This window comes from Thamnophis elegans, chromosome 11 (assembly GCF_009769535.1).
Source record: "Thamnophis elegans isolate rThaEle1 chromosome 11, rThaEle1.pri, whole genome shotgun sequence".
Taxonomy (NCBI): Eukaryota; Metazoa; Chordata; class Lepidosauria; order Squamata; family Colubridae; genus Thamnophis; species Thamnophis elegans.
Window position 1 is genome coordinate 54,970,840 of NC_045551.1, and position 26,110 is coordinate 54,996,949.

The 26,110-nt window shown below is 34.2% G+C and overlaps 1 protein-coding gene across 4 annotated transcripts in view; it reads left to right on the plus strand.

Moving 5' to 3' along the window:
• The window catches only part of RBM26 (RNA binding motif protein 26), a 42,654-nt gene extending 24,256 nt beyond the window's left edge, over nucleotides 1–18,398 (plus strand). For 2 of the 4 annotated variants that reach the window (XM_032226347.1, XM_032226348.1), the window contains exons 15-22: nucleotides 184–312; nucleotides 1,571–1,645; nucleotides 2,896–3,063; nucleotides 3,928–4,032; nucleotides 4,977–5,186; nucleotides 6,141–6,227; nucleotides 9,283–9,396; nucleotides 12,240–18,398. In XM_032226347.1, the coding sequence (XP_032082238.1) occupies nucleotides 184–312; nucleotides 1,571–1,645; nucleotides 2,896–3,063; nucleotides 3,928–4,032; nucleotides 4,977–5,186; nucleotides 6,141–6,227; nucleotides 9,283–9,396; nucleotides 12,240–12,329 (978 nt within the window). In that variant the 3' untranslated portion in view covers nucleotides 12,330–18,398. The remainder of the gene's footprint in view (nucleotides 1–183; nucleotides 313–1,570; nucleotides 1,646–2,895; nucleotides 3,064–3,927; nucleotides 4,033–4,976; nucleotides 5,187–6,140; nucleotides 6,228–9,282; nucleotides 9,397–12,239) is intronic. The other 2 variants (XR_004256154.1, XR_004256155.1) reach the window with 2 other exon arrangements.
• The last annotated feature ends 7,712 nt before the right edge of the window (nucleotides 18,399–26,110 follow it).

The window sequence follows — 26,110 nt, forward strand, 5'->3', positions numbered from 1 at the left end:
AATAAATAAGACAACCCCCTTTTTAAAATTTCCATTTTTTCTACTATGAGGAAACTAGAGGTTTTCTGAATGTACGGTAGGAAAATCATATCTTGACTCAACAGCATTCTGTGACTGCTGATTTTACAAGTTTCAAAATTATCCTTTAGCTTTCAGTTAAATTGAAAGATTTTTCTATTACAGGTGTTGTCAACTTCTACTGGCTTGACAAAAACAGTATATAATCCAGCTGCTTTGAAGGCAGCTCAGAAAACTTTGCCTGTTGTTAACACTGCCCTGTTAGATTCCAATGAAGCACAGAAGAAAAAACAGGTATATTTAATGTGATTATGGGTAAAGGACATTTTTCTTGTTGAAGCATATTGTTTATGATCTTCTAAGTATAATTCAGAGCACTCATACTTCTTTCTTCCTATGAATTTCTTTTTATATAAATATATGCTTATTTCAAATATATTTATGTGAAACTCTGTGTGTGTGTGTGTGTGTGTGTGTGTGTGTGCATTTGTGTGGTTTTCCAATCACAGCATGCACTCATGATTACAAATAATTTAAAAATGGTTATTTTGGTTATCACTGAAACCACTAGAATAAAAGTCCTAGTGTTATTTGTTGTTTGTTTTTTCCTCATGGACTATATATCCTAAAAATCCAATATACTAGAAATGATATTAGTTTTGCTATATTTCACGGTTACTTTTAGCTACCCAATGAGATATAATTGAACTATAATATTTATTTCCCAAACAATAGGAAATGCAATAAAACACTGAGATATAAGATTTAAGAAGATATTAAATACTGTTACAATTCCACAATTACCCCAAAGGTGCCTTTTTCAAGAGGCACCTGGACTTCCTCATTTTATTATTATTATGTAGTGTATGAAGAAAAGTAAACGTATAGACAATCCATGTAATTACATATAAAACTTCCATGGAAGTATAGCAGTGGCCTCATAACTATGTCCAATTCAACTATTCTGGAATGGCTCTATGCAGCTCTTCTAGGGAACCAGAGAATGGACATGGTGGGCAATCTTTCCACAAATTCGACAATGATACTACCATCATGGCAATCTCATGTTGAAGAATACATGCTTGAATTATGGATAGTTCTTTTCTTTTGCTAGATTTTTTAGGATTCTTTAAATCTCAAGTTAAATTATAGACTCTTACAATAATAGGAATTAAATATATTTGATTTTGTTCAATGAATTGATGACTTAGTTTCCTCCAATTATGCCTTTAAATTATTGTGTTTCTGCATATAAATTGAACAAATATCCCATACACCAGAAGAGAATGTCTAGCACAGATATTCTTCAGATATAGTGATGGTTAGAAAATTATATGTATTAATTTAGTGAAAATATAATATGATGGTTTATGCCTTTTTCCAGATATAATGATTATTTTAAATTTAAAAAAATATTTAATGAATTTAACTGTGTGTGTGTGTGTGTGTGTGTGTGTGTGTACCTACCTGTACATACATAGTTGGAGGCATTTTAATTATTGCAGCATTAGTTAAGGTATTGAGATTCTTCATGGGATTTTTATATTTTTAGGAGGCATTAAGACTTCAGCAAGATGTGAGGAAGAAAAAACAAGAGATCCTGGAAAAACATATTGAAACACAAAAGGTAATAGAATGATAATAGTCAAATATATACCTTTAAGATATAAGGGTAGATTTATGTCATTAAAAATTATATTGTAAAGCTAGTTAAATGGAAAAATCAGAGAACAAAGAGAGAGAATCAGTCCCTATTTAGCAACTGCAATTGGGATGGTAACTCAGTCATCAAAAAAAGCAGTTACTAAGTGAAAAATCATATGAATGCAACTGTGCTTACTATTTTATTTCAGCTTTCCTTTGCTTTACAGTGTCAGACGGATACAACCACAAACCACTGGGTGAGCCCAAACAAATCTGGAAAGTTTGTGGAACTTGACTCACAAGGAAGCAGGGCAGAAGGGCAAATCTTATAGCCCTTTTCCCTCACTCTCCCACCCTTTGGAATGCTCATCCCAACACTGCGATTATTAGCAAGAAAAAAATATGTTTATAGTTTATTGGAGAGGAAGAGATTACAAGAGAGTAAGCAGGCATACAATGGGAAATACAGATCTAAAGTAATACATTAGGGCCAGCTCTTTGCCTAGCAAGTTGATAGTTACAAACCACTAACTGCCTGGAAGGCAAAAAAGCCTTCAGTATAAAATTGATTAGAGTCTTGTCAGTGTCGGGCAGCAGCACACCTGGATGGCTCTAATAACTAATTAACTTGGACTTTTTAGGGGGACATACTGTGCTGTAGAGAAAAGCAGGTCAGGGCTAGCTTACTTAGGCAATTTCTCCTACCTGTGAGGAGGTAAGAAAGAAAAATATGTCAGACACAGGAGAACGTACTGATTGTATAGACAAATACATGAGAGAAAGAAGCCACAAGGATTGTAAATGTGGGCATAAGTTGCAAAGTTATTTTTTCATCTCATAACTGCGAGGAATCATTGATGAGGCAGTTGCTCAAGAACTACCAATTTTCATATTCCAGTAAGATGCCATATATATTTTCAATACAAGTAAGACATAAGCAAAGCTTTATGAGTTTGGAAGAATTTTAGTTCTATTTTGTTTCTTGTGAATGAATTTTTCAAGCAGATTTTTTTTTTTTTTTTTGAGAAAGTAAGCCAATAAAATATATCTTGGTAGTAAATGGTCATTTTTCCCTCTTTTTTATTGTTGATTGGTATGGATTTTTTCAAATTGAAACATTTAATTGGATCCAGGATCTGTAAATGTAACCACATTGGTATTAGAATGAATATTTTTATGTGTGGGAAAAGTACTCATAAATAATTCCTGTTACTAACACGATAATTCCACTAGATGCTGATTTCAAAACTGGAGAAAAATAAAAATATGAAGTTAGAAGACAAAGCTGAAATCATGAAAACTCTGGAGACATTAACCAACAGTATCACCAAGTTAAAGGATGAATTAAAAGGAGTTTCCTCAACAAGCACTCTGGTAAAAAGCATGAAAACAAGGACACAGGTATACAGATTTTTTAAAATTTTGTTTTAAATTTATTTATTTGTATCCTGCCTTTATTATTTTTTTCAAATACTCAAAGTGGTGAACATACCCAGCACACCTCCTTTCTTCTATTTTCCTCACAACAACAACTGTGAGACAGGCTGGGCTGAGAGAGAGTGCCCAAAGTTACCCAGCTGACTTTCACAGCTAAGACGGGACTTGAACTCACGGTCTCTTGCTTTCTATCCTGGTGCCTTAACCACTAGACCAAACTGGCTCCCATTTTGTTCTCTTCAGATCTCTTTTATCTCTTTTTTTATTTAATTAGTTTTATTTTTTTACATCTGATTGTATGTATGTATTTGTGAGTGTTTACAATTCATTCTTCCCTTCTGGGGAACAATGGAAAAAAATGTTCCCTCATTCAATCCAAATTTTTGAATGGGGTTTTAACCCACTAGTTTTCCCATACTGGTCGAATGCTTTATAACTTGGTAGATTATTGAATATTTCTGCATCATATGAACTACTTTTATTTTTCCAGATTGTGAATTATGGTTTTATGCTGAATATTAACTCCAAACAAATTATTTGCTTGCTTAGCAGTCTGAAGTAATACTGCTAAGCAAGCAAAATAATTTGTCCGGAGTTAATTTTCATTATGGAATCATAATTAAGAATCGGGAAAAATAAAAGTAGTTCATTTAAAACTGATTAAAAAGAAAATTATGGTTAGTGTTCTGCTAATGCGCATAACCTCTGTTGGGGACTTCTTTTTCTATATAGCATCCTTGTTATACATCCTGTGGAATCTAGTTATTTCATCTGGTATTTGTGCGTGAGTTAGAAAATGCAAACTGAATTGCTTCCGTAACATTTTAGATGCAGAAAGAACTATTGGATACAGAGTTGGACTTATATAAGAAAATGCAGGCTGGAGAAGAAGTTACTGAATTAAGGAGAAAGTATACAGAACTGCAGCTTGAAGTAAGTATATTTCACTATTGTTGGTTATCATTGTAGATGTTTCACTTCTTGTCTATGTAATGCAAAAATTATTTTAAGCAGAAATCACCGTAAAACTTTTGTTTTTATTGGAGGACTTGGACTTGGATATTTCTGTTCACTTGTCTTCAGCAATTTTGTCTTTAACTTAAGTCACTATTCAGGAGGCATTTTTACAATGTACCCATAGATGGTGCTATTGGTATTGAAATGTCTCTCACCTATTTCCCTGGCCTGGCCTTTACGATTCACTGCCCCTTTTTCTTACTAGAAATATATATTAACAGAAATAGGTCTTTGTTAAATGTAGCTTGATCTGGGTTCTGCTGTTTTATAAAGGGAATCTAAGTGACAAATAACAGCACAATTTGGTGTTTCTTTCATTAATTCCGTAAACCATTCATTATGGAGCAGACAAGTGTTAAAAAATTAACACATACACAGAGAGACATACCTTTCCAGTTCATTCAGTTGAATTTTGGCTCAGTCTATGGCATGTATATTTGGAAGGCATATTTTAAATATATTTGCTTTAGTTTCACTTTCTTTTAAGAAAATGTTATCATCAAAGAATTAAACCATCAATGACAAAGATTTGGGTTAGATTTGAACCCTTTTTTTTTCTTTCAATGTGGCATAATTAGCATTCCCTTCCCTAATTTTTCTCACATCAAGAAACCTCTGGGAAAATTCAGTTGAGAGAGAACAGGTGATCTAAAGTCACCCAGTTAACAGAGTCACCTTTGCTTTAATTTCATGAGCCAGCCTTATGGCATCAATCTGTAAGAGCCACCTACACTTCAGAGATGATAATGCTATGCGTATGATTATAAATTACATAATGCAGAGCATTGTTCTAAAGTTGAAAATGCATGCAGAGAATATCTCTCATTTTGGTCTCTATGAACACTTTTTATTATTACTAGGCAGCAAAACGAGGCATTCTTTCCTCTGGCCGCGGGAGAGGAATGCACGCACGAGGTCGAGGGGTATCTCGTGGGAGAGGTAGGGGAGGTCGAGGCCGGGGTCGAGGAAGAAGTCTTTCTGTTCATGCTGTGGTGGATCATCGTCCTCGAGCCCTAGAAATCTCAGCTTTTACGGAGAATGACAGGGAAGATCTCCTTCCTCATTTTGCGGTATGTACCTGTCTATGGAGATTCTCGGTCATCCAGGTCATGGTTATCCTAAAGATGCTTTTTTCAAGAGGCAACTGGACTGTCTTGGTTTTTCCTTTGAGGACCTTTCGCTTCTCATCCAAGAAGCTTGAACTATCTTGTTCTGCTAATCTTAGTACGTATGTGTGATTTTTTGTGTATGGGTGTGTGTTACCTCTGACATTTTCACTGTGACTGATGAAATACTCAGGCCAAGTTAAATTTGCTGAACTTCTTCAGATGTTCCTTAGAACATCTGAAGAAGAACATCTATTGCCATATTTTTTTCTGCAGGTGTGGGAAAAGGCAGGACAGGATAGGAAATAGCAATTTTGCATGGTTGTTAACAATGAGGGAGAGAATGAAAATAAAGAAGCCTATTTGAGTCCTTCTCTCTTGTGCCATATCCATAATCGGATATTGACGATCCCATTTTTAGCAACAGCTGCACAAAAAACTCCATCTGGGTTACTGATTTGTAATAAAGAATTGGGTTGTGTTGTGTTGGGTTGGGTTCATACTCCATGATATACAGTCTGTGCCTTTGATCCATACATCATGACATCATAAATCCTAGATGTAGACCTTGCATCCTGCTTGTTTAACTTAGGGTGTGAACTTGGTGCTCTCTGAGCTTGGTTGCTTGGTTTTAGAGGTTGCTCTGAATTGGTTGCTCCCAAATAGGCAGATTATGAACAGATAACATTATCTTGCAAGATTTTTTTTTTTTAAAAAACATGCTTAAACTTTTCTTATATTCAATTTCCTTTCAAACCATTTTTTATACTTAACTTTTTTTAAAAAAAACAACACAGTTCTACAGTTATTTTAGATTTGGAATCATTGTCAGTACAAATTGTATCTAAATGCTCTTAGCTTAAAGTTAGCAAAGAATAAATATGTTGCCTAGATGAGAATTTTTTTTCCTTTTAAAAGCAATATGGTGAAATTGAAGACTGCCAGATAGATGATTCTTCTCTCCATGCAGTGATTACATTCAAAACAAGAGCAGAAGCAGAAGCAGTAAGTATATCCCTGCCCTTTTTTTTTCTTCAAATATGTTTATATTTGAAAGTGAAATGTTTTTATACGTCCTGTCTTTGGAGCATTGCAGTCTTCCAAAATCTGATTAACTCCTATCCTTTTCACTTTTAGGACAGTTACTAAATCTTTTCAAGATAGTTCTGCAAATATATCTGCTGTGTATCATGGGTATTTTATACTAAGCACTGGAATGAGGGAGGGATAGATAAAATTAGGTAAAGTCTTCATTTCAGGCAGTTGTACTTTCAGTATTTGTTCTACTGAATATTATTCTAGCTTAAATTATTTAATTAAATACAACAGATCTAGTGAAATAGTATTTCTGGGCAATCACCTCAGATGTTTGCATCACAATTTAAGATACCAGAAGAGAAAATGAACGTTGGCTATGAATATTTCTGAAAATATAATTTCTAGCATTCATTTAGTTGAAGCAATGGCAGTGGAAATGACGTCTGTGAAGAATGTCTTTCATTTCTCCTTTTATTTCAGTTGAAATAAATCAAGAATCAAGAATGTCCAATATGAAACTTAATAGTTCTAAGTCTACTTATGTCCAATACTTTTGTTGCTTTATTCACCAGTGTGTGAATATTCTAAAATTAGAAAATATTAATGTTATTAATTTTAATAATCAATGTTATTGATTTTAATATATTTAATCACTTATCTTCCAAAAATTAAAGATATTTTGGTAAAAAAATTCAACTTGAAAAGATTTGTGCCCTAATGTTGGAGCTATAAAAGCACAGCATATGATCATATGAATTTAATAATTTACTTACTAGTGTCAAATCACAGTTCGCTCAAATGTTGAACATTTGCAAGTTTATTATGCCACAGATATAATCCTGTGGATGGGGTAGCCTAATTAAAAATGAAGGATAATAAATAAAATATATACAACTCAAATCTGTACTTGTCAATAAACTGAATACGGCACAGTATATTTTTTGAAAATATAACTTGGAAATTGGTGAGAAAAATAAAATCTAGACATGAAAAACCAGATGAGGTCTAAGTGCACTGGTGGATTGTCTCTTAAATATGAGTCAGCAATGTGGTGTAGCTGCCCACACAGTCCAGGACTGCATCAACAGAAGGATAGTAGCAAGATCAAGTGGAGTTGTAGTACCACTCTATACTGTACATTTAGAATACTGTCTCCATTTCTGATCACCATGATACAAAAAAGAAGAAGATGCTGAGGCCCTAGAAAGTGTGCAGAGAAGAGCAACTAAAATTGTAAGGAATCTAGAGGCTAAATTGTATAAAGAACAGCTAACTAGGTATATTTAAATTTGCTAACTTAGCAAATTTAAAGAATATGAAGACAGTTGATAATAGTCTTCCAATACTTAAAAGGGTTGCCACAGGGAAGAGAGTGTTGACTTATTCCCCATATCACCTGAGGAAAAGCAATGGGTAGATGCTTGTCGGAGGGATATCCAACCTGCAAATAAGGAATTTCCTGACAATGAGGACTATTAAAAGCAGTGCAATTGCTTGTCTCTAGAAGTTGTGGATGCTCCATCACTGGAGGTTTTCAAGAAAAGATTGGGCAACCATTTGTACCGGGACAGTATGAGGACTCCCTATCTTGGGAGGTTGACCTAGAAGGCTTTCAAAGTTCCTTCCAACCTTAGGATTCTAGATTTGATTCTGTGGAAAAAGAGACTGTAGAAATTCATTTCTCAATTAGCTTCAGCTTCATGAGATTTCTTTGAAGGAACGGTAGTGAATATTTTACTGCCTTGAATGAAAAAAGGTTACATTTTATGATCACATACATTTGGGTTTGAGATGATTCCCTAGTCGCGAAATGTTACATTTTTATGTTGCTGTAATTTTTTTCAGAGATTACCATGTTTTTTAAAAGCTCAAATGTCATATATACTCAGTGTTTAAAATCCCACTTTGTGGTGTTGTGACAAGACCATGTACAAAAAAGTCTCCCGAGTTGCATTTTAATAGGTTTGTGGTATCTTTTAAAATTTATCATAAATTTATATGTACAGATTTAAAATTTATGCCTAGGGACTTTAATATCACACAATTCATGTTCAGATGTCATTGGACATGTAATTGTTTCCACATTTCACATTATGCTGTACTTTCAGATTATACCATAAATCTTTTTTTGACCATGGCAGTTATTATTTCAGAATGATGCTAACACTGATTTATGCTAGTTCATGTTACTTTAATTTGGAGGTACTATTTCCAAAGCAAGCACTTAATGTATCTGATACTTGAAGGCATGAATATCCCAAAGGTTTATTTTTTTTAACAATTCAATTGCCAGACTTTTGCCGAAAATAGAATGTTTTACTGCAAGATGAATTAGATTCATGAAGTTTATTTTTTATTTATTTATCAACCCATTGTGTTATCAAGGTGCCATGTTTTGGATTGCAGTCTTATTGATATTAATAAATATCAGTATTTTGGAGAAAAGCACAAATAAGGAAATGATTCAGTAACAGTTGGCTGTCTAATACAGTGTGATGCAAGTTTGAGAAGTTTAATTTGAAGTTCTTTTTTAAATATATACTGTATAATATAGTAGTGCAATAGAAGGGAGAGTTGTAAAAATGGAAAGTACTTTCATACGCTTGATTATAAACTCTGAAATAATTTAATGGAGCATTAAGCCTATTTTGCATTTAATGAATTTCTGTAATCGGAAGCAGGGCTTATTTTATCTCTATTAAAAGCTAGAAATAGAAATCATAAAATCAGTAGAAGAATGCCAAAAAACTGCATTTTGTCCTCTGGCTTTTTTTTACTATTTTTCCTTGGGACATCATCACCCTGTGAGATATCATAAGGCTGTTGATATATTTTACTTCGTTTTATATGCCTTGCTACGTAGCATAATAAATGCAGTCCTTTAGGCGCATGGAGATATTTGTGAGCTGTTCTTGCTCGTGCTTCCTCTGGTCCTTGGTTCTCTTCCTTTTCTGCAGTTGATTATAGCATATGTGTGTGTGTATGTTTTTTTTTCCCCCCTAAAAATATTTTTTGCCCCTAGGCCGCTATCCACGGATCTCGATTTAAAGGGCAAGACCTGAAGTTAGCATGGAACAAGCCAGTAACAAATATGTCAACCGTGGAAACTGAAGAGACCGAGCCAGATGACGAGGAAGTAAGTGTACAAGGAGATGAAGGAGTGTGAACGTTTATCTCTGGTTGTTCTGGGACAGGCTGCATCTTTTTCTCAATCATAAATGTTTGAAGAAGGCATACTACTGATTAATTTAAGAGAAGCGCTCACCCTTTTTACATTTAAGAAAGCAGTATCCCTTAAAGAAAATGCTGTCTTGGTAACAAATGGATATTAGGAAACATAAAAACATGGCATTCACAGGTAGTCCTCAACTTAAAGCCACAATTTGGACTGGACCTCCATCACTAAGGGATGTTGGCATAAAGTGTGATGTTACGTGATCATATCACTTAGTGATGGCAATCCCAGCAGTCTTGGTGGCCATTGTAACTCCAGACACATCTTTTCAGAGATGACAGATAGCAGTACTAAATTGAAAGCTCTGAAATTCATAATGTTTGTCTTTGTATAACGTTTTAACACACTTTTTAAAATTGTAGTATGATCTTACTACTAGAATTGTACAGTGTGTGTGTAGCATTTATTGAAGTTACATCTTCACATTAGTAACAAACATCTGGCGCAGTGGTTAGAGTGCAGCACTGCAGGCTACTTCAGCTGACTGCAGTTCTGCAGTTCGGCTGTTCAAATCTCACCGGCTCAAGGTTGACTCAGCCTTCCATCCTTCCGAGGTGGGTAAAATGAGGACCCGGATTGTTGGGGGCAATATGCTGACTCTGTAAACCGCTTAGAGAGGGCTGAAAGCCCTATGAAGCGGTATATAAGTTTAACTGCTATTGCTATTGCTATCCTGTATTTATTGGTTCCTTCAATTACACTTTAGTTAACAAGTTATGTGAGTAGATTTTTTTTCTCTTCAATAAATGCATATACGTAATAGATTTCCAATCAAAGTTTCTTCAACCATTTAGCATGATTTTATTACAGGTTTTTACAAAGATAAAAATCCACCATTACTGCTCATAAAGTTATATATGAATATTAAAATGTATGTAACAATCAGATTCTAGAAATATCAGTTGTAGGGTAAATTATGGGTGCAGAATTCCACTGACTTAACCATAAATTTTATCAGAGTTGCTGTTCCATTGTCATGTCATTTATTTTATTATTTATAGTCTTAATCTCTGGCCTTTGTGCAAGCACCTTCTAAAAGATGTATATTTCATCTCTGGGAAATTACTTTTGTATTTTTTTTCTTTAAAATTGACTATTTCCAAACTAGAATTTCATATAAATTGCAGAAAATCTACATGTATTAATTTAAATATTTTTCTACATTTTATTTTTTTGTGATAAAGGAATTTTTGGAGCACTAACACACAATACAAAATCCAGTTTTTATACAATTCAGGCTCCTGTGCCTTATCTTTTCCGTAGAATTTGAATTTATTTCCATAGATCAGTCCTTGTACCTCAAATGTATAGAGAGATTATTAGGCAGCGTGACTTCTAATGGTATGCAACAATATGACTATGAGGATAGTCCAATCAATTTAGTTGTATTTATTTTGTACATTGACAATAAAGAAGAATTGTTTTCCCACATTACTCATTCACGTTTCCATAAACCACACTTTAAATACTGTGTTTAGTTTTGGTCACCATGATATTAAAAAGATGATGAGACTCTAGAAAGGGAACAAAGGAGAGCAACATTACAAACAAATAAAAATTAGGGGATTGGTGGCTAAAACATACAAAGAATGATTGCGGTATATCTAATCTATTTAGTCTAATGAACAGGAGGACTAGGAGTGACATAACATTCTTCCAAAACAGAGAAGAGGGGTCAACCTATTCTCCAAAAAGCACCTGAAGGCAAGACAAGAAGTAGATGGAAACTTATCAAGGAGAAATCAAAAAGCTAAACAGAAATTTCCTAATAGAACAATTAACCATTGGAATGGCTTGGCTCCAGATGTTATGGTGTTCTGTCACTGGAGGTTTTAAGAGGACAACCATTTGTCTGTAATAGTATTGGTCTTCAAACACTGGTTTGTTTTGCTTGTCATTTAAAACACCAGGTCATGATTTATATACAAGTAAAGGCCTGGGATTTACTAACTGAAACTACAGGTAAGGCAGCAGGTAAAAACACAGTCTTGAAGCTTCACATAGGTTTGTGCGTATTTTTGCCCTTCTCTTTTTTGAGGTATACTTTAGATATCAACTATTTGACTGAAAACCTAAATAATTTGGATACATTCAGTGCTAGAAATTGCATAGTTCTTCACATTTTGTTACTTCACTTACACCAGCATAACAGCTTGACAAATAGTTGAAACGCCTCCCCCCTGCCAAATATTCCTTGGTTTTCAAAGATCCTTTTTCAGTTTGATATCTGTATATTGAATGAAATAAATAGAGGTAGTCCTTGACTTGCAACCACAATTGAGCCAAAATTTTGTGTTGCTCAGTGAGGCAGTTGTTAAATGAGTTTTGCCCCATTTTATTACCTTCCTTGCCATAGTTGTTAAGTAAATCACTGTACCTGTTAAGTTTGTAACATGGTTACAAACTTGTTAATTGGATTTGGCTTTGCCACTGATTTTCCTTGAAGACCCCAGGACACTGCAACCATGATAAATATGAGTCACTTGCCAAACATCTGAATTTGGATCGCATGACCCTGGGGATGCTTGCTGTAAGCGTGAGAAATGTCCATAAGTGACTTTTTTTTAAACTTCAAACAGTCTCTTAATGAACTGTTGTAAGCCAAGGACTGCCTTTAGTAATGATGATTTTTTTTAAATTAAACAAAATGTGCTTGCCTATCCTTTCAAGGTTCTGATTTGCATAATCTCAGATTCTAATGGATGTATTTCTTCCAGCAGAGTCTTATTAAATATTTCTTTTAGTTTCAGGAAGAATCCTTGGTAGATGACTCATTGCTTCAAGATGATGATGAAGAGGATGATGACAATGAATCTCGTTCATGGAGAAGATGATTCAACTGATCAGAGACAGCGCTAGAGATTTAGCTACATTGCATTAACATTTCCTAAAGAACTTTTGAATATTTGTACTGCAAGACAATTGGATGGAAAGAGAGATGGATTTCAGATGAGAAACAAGCGGCTGATTGATCCTGTATTTTGAGTGATTGATGTTCAGGTTGCATTTACATTTCGGTAAATGATTGCTACAGACATCGTATTAGGAACATATGCAATGTTTTTATTCTATGGAAACATTACAGAATTCTTTGGATTCTTTGTAATTTAAAAACAATTGGTCACACATCAAAATGACCAAACGTTGCTATAACATAGAATATTCTTTGTTTGTTTGTTTTATTCCAAGTATGGAATGAAAATTTGCATTTAAGATCTTTGTGAATGTTTTCGGAAATAATAGATAACAGTACTAAACTGAAGTCTCTAAAGTTATGTATTCATAATATTGCATAGTAGTATGCTTAGGCTTTACTATGTACTAGCCTTTTGTTGGATTTGTGAACGTATTTTACGTATGAGTTTTAACGATACAGTGTATGATTGCTTTGCATATATCTCTTTATCACCTTAAGATGTTAAAAAAATAAAGAAATGGAATGGTCTTGGGGAAAAAAAAGAAAAAAAAGCAATAATAATGAAATTATACCCACAGCCCATGATAATGGCAAAAAAAAATAATAATTAAAAAGATTTTTAAAAAATTCCAAGAGACCATTCCAAGTGGCAATCCCAACCCCCCAATCGTCAAGAAAAGAGCTGAATCACTGTCATTTTTTCACTTCATAATGAATAAAACAATACAGAAAACAAGGCATTGAAGCCATATTGCTCAGTTTACATATATACAGTGCGCTAAAATCTTTTGAAACACACTTTAAACTGCTAAACTGGCAATCTAACGTCAGATGGAGTTCTTGCATTGAAGCAAATCTTCCTCACACCTGGGGAATCGAAAATCACTTTCTCCTGCGAAGAAGACTTGAGCTTAAAGATCCGTAACAAAATGAGTTGCAAAACTGGTATGTACTTTTTTTAGTTATTAATCGCTTAAAATAGTTCAAAGAATCCAAATAGAGTTTCCTATCGAAGGTGCATAGTTTGAAGCTCTTTAGACCAAGAAAACGTAATTTATCCTAATTCTGTTAAATGTTGTATTTGTTAAATAAGCAGAAAGTTGCTCTCCTTTGCTCTTTACTAAGACTTTTTGATTTGTATTTTATATTATAATGACCATGATAAGTGACTTGACAGCTTGCCTTATTCAATCTGGTTTTTTTTTTTTTTTTTTTGGCCTGCTGCTTCCTGTCCCTTTCTCAACCTCCTTCCGAGAAGGCGTCAAATTACCTAGCGTAAAATACAGGAGCAGGAGGGATGATAGCATTTAATATTGGTTTGGATCCTAAAACATGATAGAAATTTGTAAAAAACAAAAGCAAAGAACCCTGCTTTTCTGGATACAATTTCCTATATCCTCTTTCCTGTAGTCCAGGAATATTTCCTTACTTACCAATAGCACTTTTTCTAAAGATCATAAGTAACTGAAACTGAAAGGAATAGAACATACTTCCATTAATTTCCTTAAATGATTTTACCTAGGTTCCTAGCCATCAAATTTCATCCTAGAATATAGTATTTTGCATATCCAAAGATGAGAATTTCAAAGTGCTGTATAATAGTGACCTTGCTGAAGCTAAACAAGAACAGGTCTGAGCATTGGTTTGATTAAAAGCCTTGTGCTTTTAAGAAACGTTGACTAATAATTAATAACTCTTAATTACAAAACTGATGTATTTCAAGAATACATTGAGTGTTTCATTACAAGAGACTATTTCTGTTTTCTTTTAGGCAAAGGGAAAAAAAGACCACATGTAATCTTCAGTATTTCAAGATGTACAGTGCAGACTGAAATGCAGTACAGCATTCTTAATAGAAGTAGGTTCGAGAATCTCTTAATTGATTTTTTTATGGAATCTGATCGATAGATTGCTGATAACTAAAGTGTTATATTGTTATACAGCTTAACAGAGCCTGAGTTACCACTTAGAAAGTATCTCATTCTGGCAAGAGATGAATTTGACCACAGTTCTATAAAATTTCAGAAAGTAAGAAATATATGGTCTCTTTATGGAGCAATGAAAATAAAAGAATCACACCATGATAAATGACTACTCGGATCTGAAATGACTCTATGTTTATTTCTTGAAGTTCTGAATGCTTTTAGATGCCGCATTTGCTGCATTTTATTGCAAACAACACTGAAATAAATGAGACAGCAATATAAGATGTTTTTGTTCTTTAGGAATTTCAGCACAGAAGTACTAGAAAGTTTCAGCTGCAAAAAAAATTCCCATCATTTGAATCTTCCCTAAGCAATGTTGAGAAATGGTAGTCAATGCAGCTTACCATGGATAATTTAGCTGCATTATCTTAAGAAATGCTGAACCATGCATTTGCTTCAACATTGCAAACAATATTTTTAAATTTCTAAACGAATGGATGGCCATGTAATGCTTTGCTCCTGGGGGAAAAAAACCTGAGTCAAGGTAGGCTTAATTTTAAAGCAGGTACGTATAATTATATATATTCTCTGGGGAAATGAATTATTTTGAAAGAACAATAGTATTAAGCAACATTTCTTCACAATTTGTTGTGATGATTTATGTCTAGGAAAAATGCAGGTAGTCTTCAACTTACCACCAGTTCATTTAATGACAGTTCTAAAAAGTGACATAACCACTTTACTGATGTTACTAATGCTCTTCTCAGATTTGTGGTATCCAAGTTAATATCCAAATGAAAACAAATATGCAACCTGGTTGGATTTTTAAAAAAATCCACTTAATTGCAGAAATGTTTCTGGTACCTTCCTAACTGAATCTCTGGTACTCTCATTAACGAAAACCTTGAACTATTGCTGAATTAATGATTATGGATTGAGGACTATCTGTAATAATAGTAATCAGCACAGCCTGATCAACTGATCAGGGCTATAGAGTGTGTAAAATTTGGAGGAATAAAATATTGTTTAGAAAAAGAGATTATTTTTAAACTAGAGGAAGAAAGATCCTTCAAATATATAGATACATATATACACCTGCAGACAAAGAAAAATAAGGTGATTGTCTGTCTATCTATCTATATCTGCCTTTCTATCTGTCTATCTTATTTTAACCTCTTATTTTTATTTATTTGAATACATCTGTTGGCAGTTTCTTGTCTTCATATGAACCTACTGCAGCTCTGGAGAGTAGCTAGGTGAAAAGAAATAGTTCCCATAATGAGTTGCTGGTAAGTAGCCATTTGTCCCCCCCCATGCTCCTTTTCCCCCTTGAGTCCAAAGGCTGGCACAAGGCGGATTAGCAATAGCAGATTACCAACTTTAGACATCGGTGTGATAGAAAAGCAAATGTTTATTTTATGTTATAAATTTATATAGAGTTGGAATTATATGGGCTGATTGTAAATGGCCTACAGTAAAACTCTTGACATGCCACATTTTGAATCAGGTGGTTTTTGATCCATCTTTAAAGAGATGAAAAAGACCCAATTAATCAAGTTCAGTTACAGTTTATTAGAAAAGGTGTTTAACAATCTGCCTTTTTTTCTTTTCAATCTTGGGAATCACATTTTTATTTTGCTTACTTAATGCTAATTTACTTTACTAGGAGTTGCTTGTTTTAATTGTAATAATTTTTATTGTGTTATTTTCTTTTACCCAGTTTTTGTTCCATGAACAAAAATCACAGCTATCTTTGTCCATAAATCTTTTCACAGTATCTTTAAGGGGAAAAAAAAAACGGTAAAGTTATAAGGTTTTTAGAAGTGGTTTTATAAACTTCAAAGTCTAGCCAGTTGTCTTTTACAAGCTTGATATAAAAATGCATGCATTGAATGAAATGTGTGGAATTGATCTAAAAGTATATATTTTTGTATTGCTGAAGCAGTTTTTTTAAAGAGATGTTTTTATATTTTCAGCCTCCTGCCAAAGTTGGCAGAAATATTCAAAATGTTTTCAAAAATGCAAATATAGCATCTACTCTTGGACTATTTTTGAGTTGCAGGCATGAAATATTATTTTTATTCCCAGTCTATTTTGCGGCTAAGGGCGTAAGAATGATAAATATATTGTTTACAGTATTGAGGCTAATATGAAAAAAGTATGGCTTTTTTGCACAGTTACAAGTCTTGAGAGCTTTACTGTAGATTGATGATTTTTCTCCTGGTTTTGCACTACTGAGAAAAATTGCTAAATGTTATTGACAAGTAAATGGAAAGATGTAATCTTGTGATTTAAATGGACATCTTCAGTTCTCTTTCAAATGATAAAACAATTTCTAAAACAACTCAAATATACTTGACTGATAAACATATTAATGAAGCTAGTAGTTGACTTTCACATTAGCAACATTTTTGTCCCTAAATGAAAGTTTTAATCAATCTAGTATAACCTTTTATGCAGGTTATACAAAAATAGAAAAGCAGATAAGAATGCTTAATTTCAATCATTTTCATATTTCCATGACTTTTGTAATGGGGGGGGGGGAGCTTTTCTGTTATAGCAAAAGTAATTATTCTTGGTAATATATTTGAGAATGAAATAAAAAGCCAGCACTTTATAAATGCTGCATGTATTTTTAAAAGAATTCTGCACATTGGAGGCTAGGGGGCACTGTCTACATAACTAAAGCTAATTTCATTTTCTTTTATGCGTCAGTTTATCATCAGACCTTTACAATCTAACAAACGAATGTTTATGTTTTGCTATGCAAAATACGGTATGTATTCCTACAAAGAACTCATTTAAAACTATTTTTATCTAAGCCGGTGTATTCCTCTCAGGGATCCATCATTGCTTAAGATCATTATCATGAAATCATTAATGGAACTCATACTAATATCCCTTAGCAAATGCAAGCTTCACCTGCATTACAATCATGTACATTACTCTTCATGCACGTTAGTGAAAGAAATTCAGAAGACTTCAGTGAATCATAGAAAAGCATTTCATTCTGGAGAAGAGCCCACAACGACTTTCCTTCTTTAAAAAAGTACAAGTTTTCCAATTAATTGTCACAGTTTTATTTGTTCATAATCTCCCAATTATGATAAACCTGACTTTTTCATTTAGCAGCTGCTTCCAATGTTTTACTCCTTTTTCGGGCATTTTCAAAATAAACCATATGGACATTTCTTCCCTATTTTTAGATGTTCATATTAACATCTTAGAAAATAGAAGCTGCACAGAATGCTTGCGAGCATGGTGGCCAAATTGTGAGGCAGTCATTGAAATGAAAATAAGAAAAATAGAAAAGGAGCATTTTCATGCTTTGAGGAGAAATGCAATCAAACGTATTGTTCAATCTGCAAAATTATATGTGATAGTCTATATGTTGTCTGATTAAATTTACCTTCGGATGCCTGGTTGCAATAGTCTAACATGGTTACCTATCTTCTGATTAAAAAGATTTATTTCCCCGTTATCTCCTTAGCGATCTGCATTTTATTTTAAATAACCATAAGAAAATTCCTTACTTGCCAACATTTGGCAATAAAGATTAGTTCCTTATGTCGTAATGTTCGTTAAATAATTTTGATTTTAATATAAATATATATTTTTTAAAATGTTATTGTATTGTACAATTTTTGATGGTTTAAACATCCAGCTTTTAACAGAACTTTTTCATATTTAGATGATAAGGTTTTGAAATATGATCTCTGTAATCGAGGAGATTAAATAGTTAATTAACATCTCAGAGAAAAATATGTTGATTAATGTTGAGGCTAATTCTTGTCTTGTATATACGTCAATTTTTGCTTCATTATTCTACTTGTTCTCGCAATTAATATTTCCACTTCCAGTTTATTCTTTTCCTTTTTTTAAAAAGGTAGCAATTACTGCTGTAAGTTTTAACTTAACTATTTTGTGTGTGTGTGTGTGTGTGTGTGTGTACGTGTGTGTACTGATTAAAGCAAGGAACAGTATACCTAATACATTGCAATCATTTTTCTTGAAATTGCATTTGAAAAGATGTGATTGTTCTTGGACAAGATCATTGATCATGAACAAAATACCTATTTTAAGGTGGGCTCTATGTGAGCCAGCGATAGTGCATTGCTAAGATGGGTATCCAAACTTTCAAACTTATTTGCAGGCATACGTTTAGTTTAGTTGAACTTTCACTGATTCTTCTTTAGTTGTTTGCCATATTCTATAGCTATTCCATCATTTGCTGCGATTTTCTGGCTTGGCAGTGTCCAAAGTACCGATCCAACTTTATTTTTTAGTCTGACAAGTTTTTTGTAAATAGATCGTGTCTTCTAAGATATCTTGTATGTTGCCATCTTTAGTGTGCAGAATCATAATACCTTTTCTATTTTTACTTCATCATCCTAAATTTGAAAGAAATGGAAATAAAGCAGAAAAGGTATTATAAATCGTATAAACTATTTATTTATTGGTTTCCTTTAAGATCATTTGAGATCATTTAAGATCATTTGAGGCCTTTATTCATTTCTCCCAAAGTGAGACCTAGCAGGATTTTGGGCATACAATCGCCCAATTGTAGCCGCCTTGTGCTCCAGAATTATTTATTTTTTATGTGTATTTTATATGTGTATGTATATGGGTACCTTTCTAAATCTTAGTTTGGCCAAGTAGAACAAGACTAGTATATGCAATCTTGCCTATTAAAGCAAGGATTTATTTGGGATATATTTTCTCTCCATTTCTCTCCTTTTTCAATCAGTTCCAATTTAATATTCAGATCATTGTATTTGAAAAACAGTACATCTGGACTTATATAGGGGAGCAATCGGAGAACTCTGCTATTTGACACTCTTTAAATTTTTAGCAGGAGTCTGCTAACAGTACAATAATTTGCTTATGCTTTTGATTATTTTCCTCCTTCCCTGTTCTCGTCTCCTTTCTAATAGTGTGACTGCATACCAGTTGTTGCCTAATGGTAAGATAAATGGCCCATGTAGTTTATAAAATTTATTTCTTCGTTATCCTCTTCAGGACTTTTTTCTCCATTTCTCCATGCTCCTAGAATTCTCACCTGCCAATTGGCTACAGTAAATTATCTATAAGAGACACTGTTTTTCTCCTATTTCACATTGTCCCAGTAAGACTGAGGCACCAATACCATTTAACTCACTCGCACTCTTCTCACAGTGGACAAGTGCTGCTATTTGTATTCCTGAAAGAAATTGTGTGTACTTCCATTTTTACATTAAAAATGTATGTGTGATTGTCAATAGTTTCAGCTGAAAAGAATGACGTTGTTATATATGTGAAAACTGTCTTTAATTCAGTAATAGGCATTAATGATAATGTTTAAAATCTTCTAAAATGGATAAATATTAGGGAAGGGTCCAAATTTGGTGTCACAATCTTATACTTATCTGATAGAAACAACTTCTCTTTTATAAATGTTACTTCAGTGAGTTGAGTTTGAGTTTATTGATCTTGTATGCCGCCCACTCCCGAAGGACTCCGGGCAGCTTACAATAAACAAGGGAAGGGGATAAATACACAAAACAACACTTTAAAATACACAACAGTCACAGTTTCCGAGGGGCTGGATATTTCAAGAGCCCCCCGGCCTGCTGGAGCAGCCAGGACTTAACGGCTTTGAGGAAGGCCGGGAGGGTAGTAAGTGTCCGGATCTCCACGGGGAGATCGTTCCAAAGGGCTGGAGCTGCGACAGAGAAGGCTCTCCCCCGGGGAGTCGCCAGCCGACATTGGCTGGCAGATGGAATCCGGAGAAGACCTAACCTGTGAGATCTAATCGGTCTATGGGAGGTGATCAGCAGGTGGTATAGAATAAAGTAGCTGTTATGCATGAAGGCAAACATTAATTTGTTTTTAGTATGTATGAAGTAGGGATGTGGGGTGTTTTGCTCCTTCCTCTATGTGTTGTGATTCATTTCCTAGTCTGTAGTAAATTAATTGTCAATTTGGACAGGTAAGGCCAGCTAATAATGTGGAAGAAGTAGAAAAATCAGTGCACAAGGCCAACATTACAATCACATTCTTTGTAGTTCTTCCTATAAGTCAGTCGGTCCTGCTGCAGTCTTTTTTTAGATCATCACTTTGCAACTTCCCTGCTACAAAGTTTGGATTTTTAAAAAATTAATTATGTGATTAATGCGCAACTGTATGTGAAGTAATGGATTTGTGATCATCTTTTAAGATTACAGCCTTTCTAACAGTTGAAAGAACAAAGTCAACTCTGAAGCTCAGTAATGTCTTAAGATGTGAATTGATTCTATTCTCTATTTTCGATAGAAACTCTCGAGTGAATGCTTAGAATGTATCATAATTGTGAATTTTACACTGGCCTTTCTAAACAAAACACCTGTTGTTTTTTTTAAATGAACACATGGTTGTCATAATTGAAATTTATGTTTACGTTGCTTTTCTTATTTGAGCCTTCTCATCATTGAAAATAATTAAGTACACTTTTCTCTTTTCCATAGTAGCATTTATATTGCTGATCTTTCATCTTTGAGGATGGTATAGTTCTGTTTTCCCAGAAAATAACAATAGATATTAAAATTCAATTCTTTGTTTAATTATTTTGAACATGAGGGACAAGTCCCAGGTGATTCAAGAGTAGTTACATAGTTGAAGATTTGTTTACCTATTGTTTCCTACAGAATAATTGATAATAAATTGTTGCTCTTAAGGTCCAAAACCTAGTGTGTTTTTTCTTTCTAATTTACTAAATGTGATTCAATTTTTCATATAATGGAATTGTGTATTTAGTAGAATAATATAGTTGGAAGGGACCTTGGAGGTCTTCTAATTCAGCCCCCTTCTCAAATACCATTTCAGTCAAATGGCTGCCTAGTCTCTTTTTTAAAAGCTTCCAGTGATGAAGCACCCACAGCTTCCGAAGTCTGGTTGATGATTCTCACTGTCAAGTTCTAGGTTGCTTTTCTCCTTGATTAGTTTTCATCCATTGCTTCTTGTCCTGCCTTCAGGTGCTTTGGAAAATAGGTTGACACCCTCTTCTTTGTAGCAGCTGCTTTGTAGCAGCTTCTCAAATATTGGAACACTGCTATCCTGTCGCATCTAGTCCTTTTACTAGACTTGACATACCCAATTCCTGCAACCGTTCTTCATATATTTTAGCCTGCAGCCCCTTAATAATTTTCGTTGCTCTTTGATGTTTATACACATTCTTCTATCCAGATTACCGTACTATCTTTGGGCTAGTGTCTTAGTTGTGTAGCTGATTATGATTAAATGCTAATTAAATGAAGGAAGAATGGGTTGCAGGTAACACAGGCAATCTCAACTAACCATGGGAAGATTCCACATGTAGAAATTATTTAAAATCTAAGTGTTTTTAAAAAGTAATAATAGATGTTCCACACCCACTTCCAGAAATTAAAGAGAAGTCAAAATTTGAGTACATTTTGCAGGTGAGAACATAAAGGAACACTAGGTGACTCTGAACCTTTCTAGTAGGTCCTCATTGTTCTAATCATATTTGTAATCTAATTTTATTGTACCAAACACAATCCCTTTGATCAATGGATTGGAGTGTAATCATTTTTATTCCTTATTAACAAACTAAAAAACACTTTTTCCACTTAACACACTCCAAAATCCTATGGATGTTCAAGAGGAGGTTTTTTTCTCCTTTCTTCCGCTGAAACTTATGTTGATAACCAGGATACTGAAAGATGAGCTGTCACTTAATCTGGTCCTGCAAAGCACATTTACTACAACAAGAACAAGAAATTAACTTTTAGCTGATGGCAAAGTTGTCCCATTTGTTCTCATGAGACAGATTATCATCTCATCATCACAGTATCTGTGACAGAAAATAGGAGAAAAAGGCAGAGTTGCACAAAACTTCCCCACATTCATTAAAGAAGATCATAGATTAATCTAAGTATCTAAAAATAACCATAAATACGCAACAATATGTTGTTAGTGTGTTTAATATTTGTTTTTAATGTGTCTTGGGTTTTCCTTAGGGATGCATTAAAACATGTTTCCTTCTCTTCCAGTGAAAGAAATAGCAAGCATCAGAACTTTAATTTGTAGTTTGATTTGATTTTTGCAATGAAGGAAAATTACAGATCCAGCTTTATGGGCTATTACGTCAAGTCAGTATATCTTCAGATTACTTTTCATGCTTAATATGCATGCCATAGAAAAATAGTTTATGTAATTAAAAATTTTAGATGGGCAAATTCAAGCATCCTTTTATTTTCATTTCTGCCTGTGATGCTAGGTTGCGTTAACAGAGGGATAAATCAAGATCACGAAGTATCATCAAGAAGTATTAGTACTACTTTATAAAGCCTTAGTAAGACCACACTTAGAATACTGCATCCAGGTTTGATCGCCATAGTATAAAAAAGATGTTGAGACTGGAAAGACTGCAGAAAAGAGCAACAAAGATGATCTGGAGGCTGGAGTGGCTAAGCAATGGTTGAAAATTAACCAAGGAGAGAAGCAACCCAGAACTAAAGAGAAATTTTCTGACAGTAAAAATAATGTAACCAGTGGAACCGGTTGCCTTCAGAAGTTCTGGATGCTCCATCACTGGAGGCTTTTAAGAAGAAACTGGTATAGGGTCTCCTGCTTGAGCAAGAGGTTGGACTAGAAGACCTCAAAGGTCCCTTCAAACTCTGTTATTCTTTTCTGTTCTGTTTCCCGGCTCCCTCTGTCCTTGTGTTTGTCTTAGATATGAAAACAGTGCTTTAGATCCTTGGCTATCAAAATCACTGAATACGTCTGATCTGAAAATTGTCATTGCTTCCCTTAGCTACAGTTACCTTTCCAGTTATTGGAAAGCTAGATTATTTAGATGCTCAGTTTCAAAACAAAACAAAAAATTAAAAAGAAAAGGTTCACAGTAAAAGAGTAAGACCACATGTCTTTCAATTGTCATAGTGTTGATTTCTCAAGTATAATAAAATCTGCTTTGTTTTCTGTGCGCACTGGTTGAGTCTGTCTGTCCTAAAAATGTTAGCACAAACATTAGATCCTCCCATGTGCTATGTAACACATCGGACAGCAAGGGATCTCCAGTAATGTCAGATATGGGTGAGTACATCAATGTGAAGTTTAAAATCTTTTAAGTCGTCTATGAATGTTCTTCGCCCTGCATTTCAAGGGTGTCCTTCGGCATCAGGGGGATCCATCTCATTGCCATCTTGGGAATTCAGTCATTCTCCATATGGAATATATGACCTGCAAGCTGGACTCTCTTGGGGACTACTATGTTATGTACCGTATTTTTCAGAGTATAAGACGCAGCTAGATTTCGAAGAAAACAAGAAAAAATAGTTTTTAGCTTCCACGTGTCCGGTTTTTGCCCTCCCTGGCCCCCAAGAGCACTCTGCAGGCCTCTCAAACCCTTCATATATCCCGTTTTTGGTGAAAACAGGATGTGTGTGTGTGTGTGTCTCGGGAGGCCAAAAACAGGACCATATTCGGTCTAAGACGCACCACCCAATTTTTTTTGGGGGGGGGAAGTGTGTCTTATAGTCTGAAAAATATGGTAATTTGCAGGAGAAACCCTTTTGGAGCATGGTCAAAATATTGAATCTTTAGGATTCAACGAAGAGATCTTTGTTGGAAGGTGCCAAGTCTCTTGTTAATACTTGCTGATGCCTTCTAGGTCTCACTGGCATGAATAGCTGACAGGATCACTACAGAGCCAAGCAAATGGAATTTGTATCATTTTTATGGTCCTGGAAATGGCTCAACAATTTAAGTAGAAATCTTTAAATTAATGTTATGCTATTTTATTAAAACTACTTTTCTGGTAAAGTTTCTGACATATGCAAACACACCCACAATTAGAGAATGACTATTGGTATTATATAAACATTATTTTCCATGGATTATGAAAAACATTACTTACTAAATTAAATCCAAACTTGGCTACGTTGTCCTAATTTGGATTTTGTAATTACTCTTAAAGCAAGCTCAGGCTCAGATAATGGTGTTAACTGTCTTGTTCTCCAGACTGTTCTCAGGTGATGATGAACAAACCAAAATGTTTGAAAAGTGATGGAAGACAAAAAAAAAATATGGTTGTTGGAATTCAAGATGATATCTTGAGAACGAATCAGAGCAGTCTTGGGATAGATTCAGGATGCAGCTAGAACTCCCAAAGCTGGAGAAAGAGGCAGTTGGTTGATCACTTAATTTTGAAGATGACTCTGCCCCAGTAAAATTGCACCATCTGAAATTCAGTTCCTCTCTTTAGAACATATCTGAGTTGGTAGCCACCCAGCAGGATATGTAAATTGATACTTACAAATAGACTGTTTGCATTCCCAAAGAGATGTTTTTTATTAAATAAAAGAGCAAGTAATAAGCCTATAATTTTCAAACAAAATTACATCAGCTTTTCCTAAGTAAAAATTTACAAATATGTAACATTGCAGTTCTTAGCTAAATTTCTAGGTTTAATTTCTGAATAGAGAGGTTTTAGACTGGAAGCATAATTCGCAGCTTAATTGGGTCTTGCTGCAATTGTGTTCTCTCAAGTGCCGTTGAGATTTATTTGGCAAATTCTATTTGTGTATACATAGAGGGAAGGTGAATTGCTCTACAAATTATAGTTTAGTAAACCTCAAGTTGCCATGTTTTTCTTTGTTTCCAACCTTTCTCTTTCATTCATCTGTTTCTTTAGACATTGATACACAACGCCATTCTTAAAGCAAGGCATAACCCAATTATAATTTTTAATACAATGTATTGGATTTAATGAAGAACAGACTTGAACTGGTTTTCGTTTCTTATCTTTATGTTTTTGATGTACGAATGTGAAAGATAATTGTAAGTTATGTGTCTTTTTTTTTTTAAGAAGTTTTAAATGAGTTCATGAGATTTCCAGGCCTGTTTCTTGTCACTTCTCCATCAGCTCTCAGTCCATTTAATCCAAGCTTCTTAGCTGTATGACTCCAGCTCCTGTTGTGAGTGATCGGCCTGCTTGAGTGCTCTCAGCTTCTCCTGTCACATCACATTTGCATAAAAGAGGACAGATAACCAAATTTGAGTGCACAAATGAAAATGCTAAGCGCCAAACCTGTCACAGTTGTTGTTCAACTAATTGTGAAAAATTTGATTTGCTAGCTTTTTGCTGTTCATCATGCGAGCCCCCATCTCAAATTTGCTGTAGCTTTCTGCTACTGGGCATGTACCTTCTAAACTATACACACAAGCTGGTCACCCAAGGGATTACTTACCTCTTCTACTAGCTTTTAATGTTGCCTCATCTACTTGACTAAATTAGGCCACCATGGCAAACAAACACATAATTAAAAACCCGGGTAAGACAACTGCAGACACATCTCTTAAATTGATTTTTTTTCCTTTTGTAGTTGTGTGTTGAAATCCAGTTGCTTCTCTTCTTCCACTCCTCACTCCTCTGTCTTACGCTATTTTGATATAAATGGATTGTTTTTCCCTGTATGAATTATTTTGAATTCAAATTGGCTTGACTTTATAGATTATTTTCTATAGAAGTGTGACAGATCTCTTTAAAGCTTTAAGCCTCTCATCACCAAAATGTGTTCCATGAAAAATAAAATTGTTATGAGTCTGCAAATTTCCACATGGTACTATTGATATATTAGTGGTACTTTCATTCATAGTCAGCTAAAATAATTCACTGCCAATCTGAAACAAATTTTAAGGAATGCTGTTTTCACATGTTCTATAATCAGAGTCTTTTTTACACCTTCCTCGAAAAATGTAATAAAACAGCAGTCACAAGCCCAAGAAGACTTAC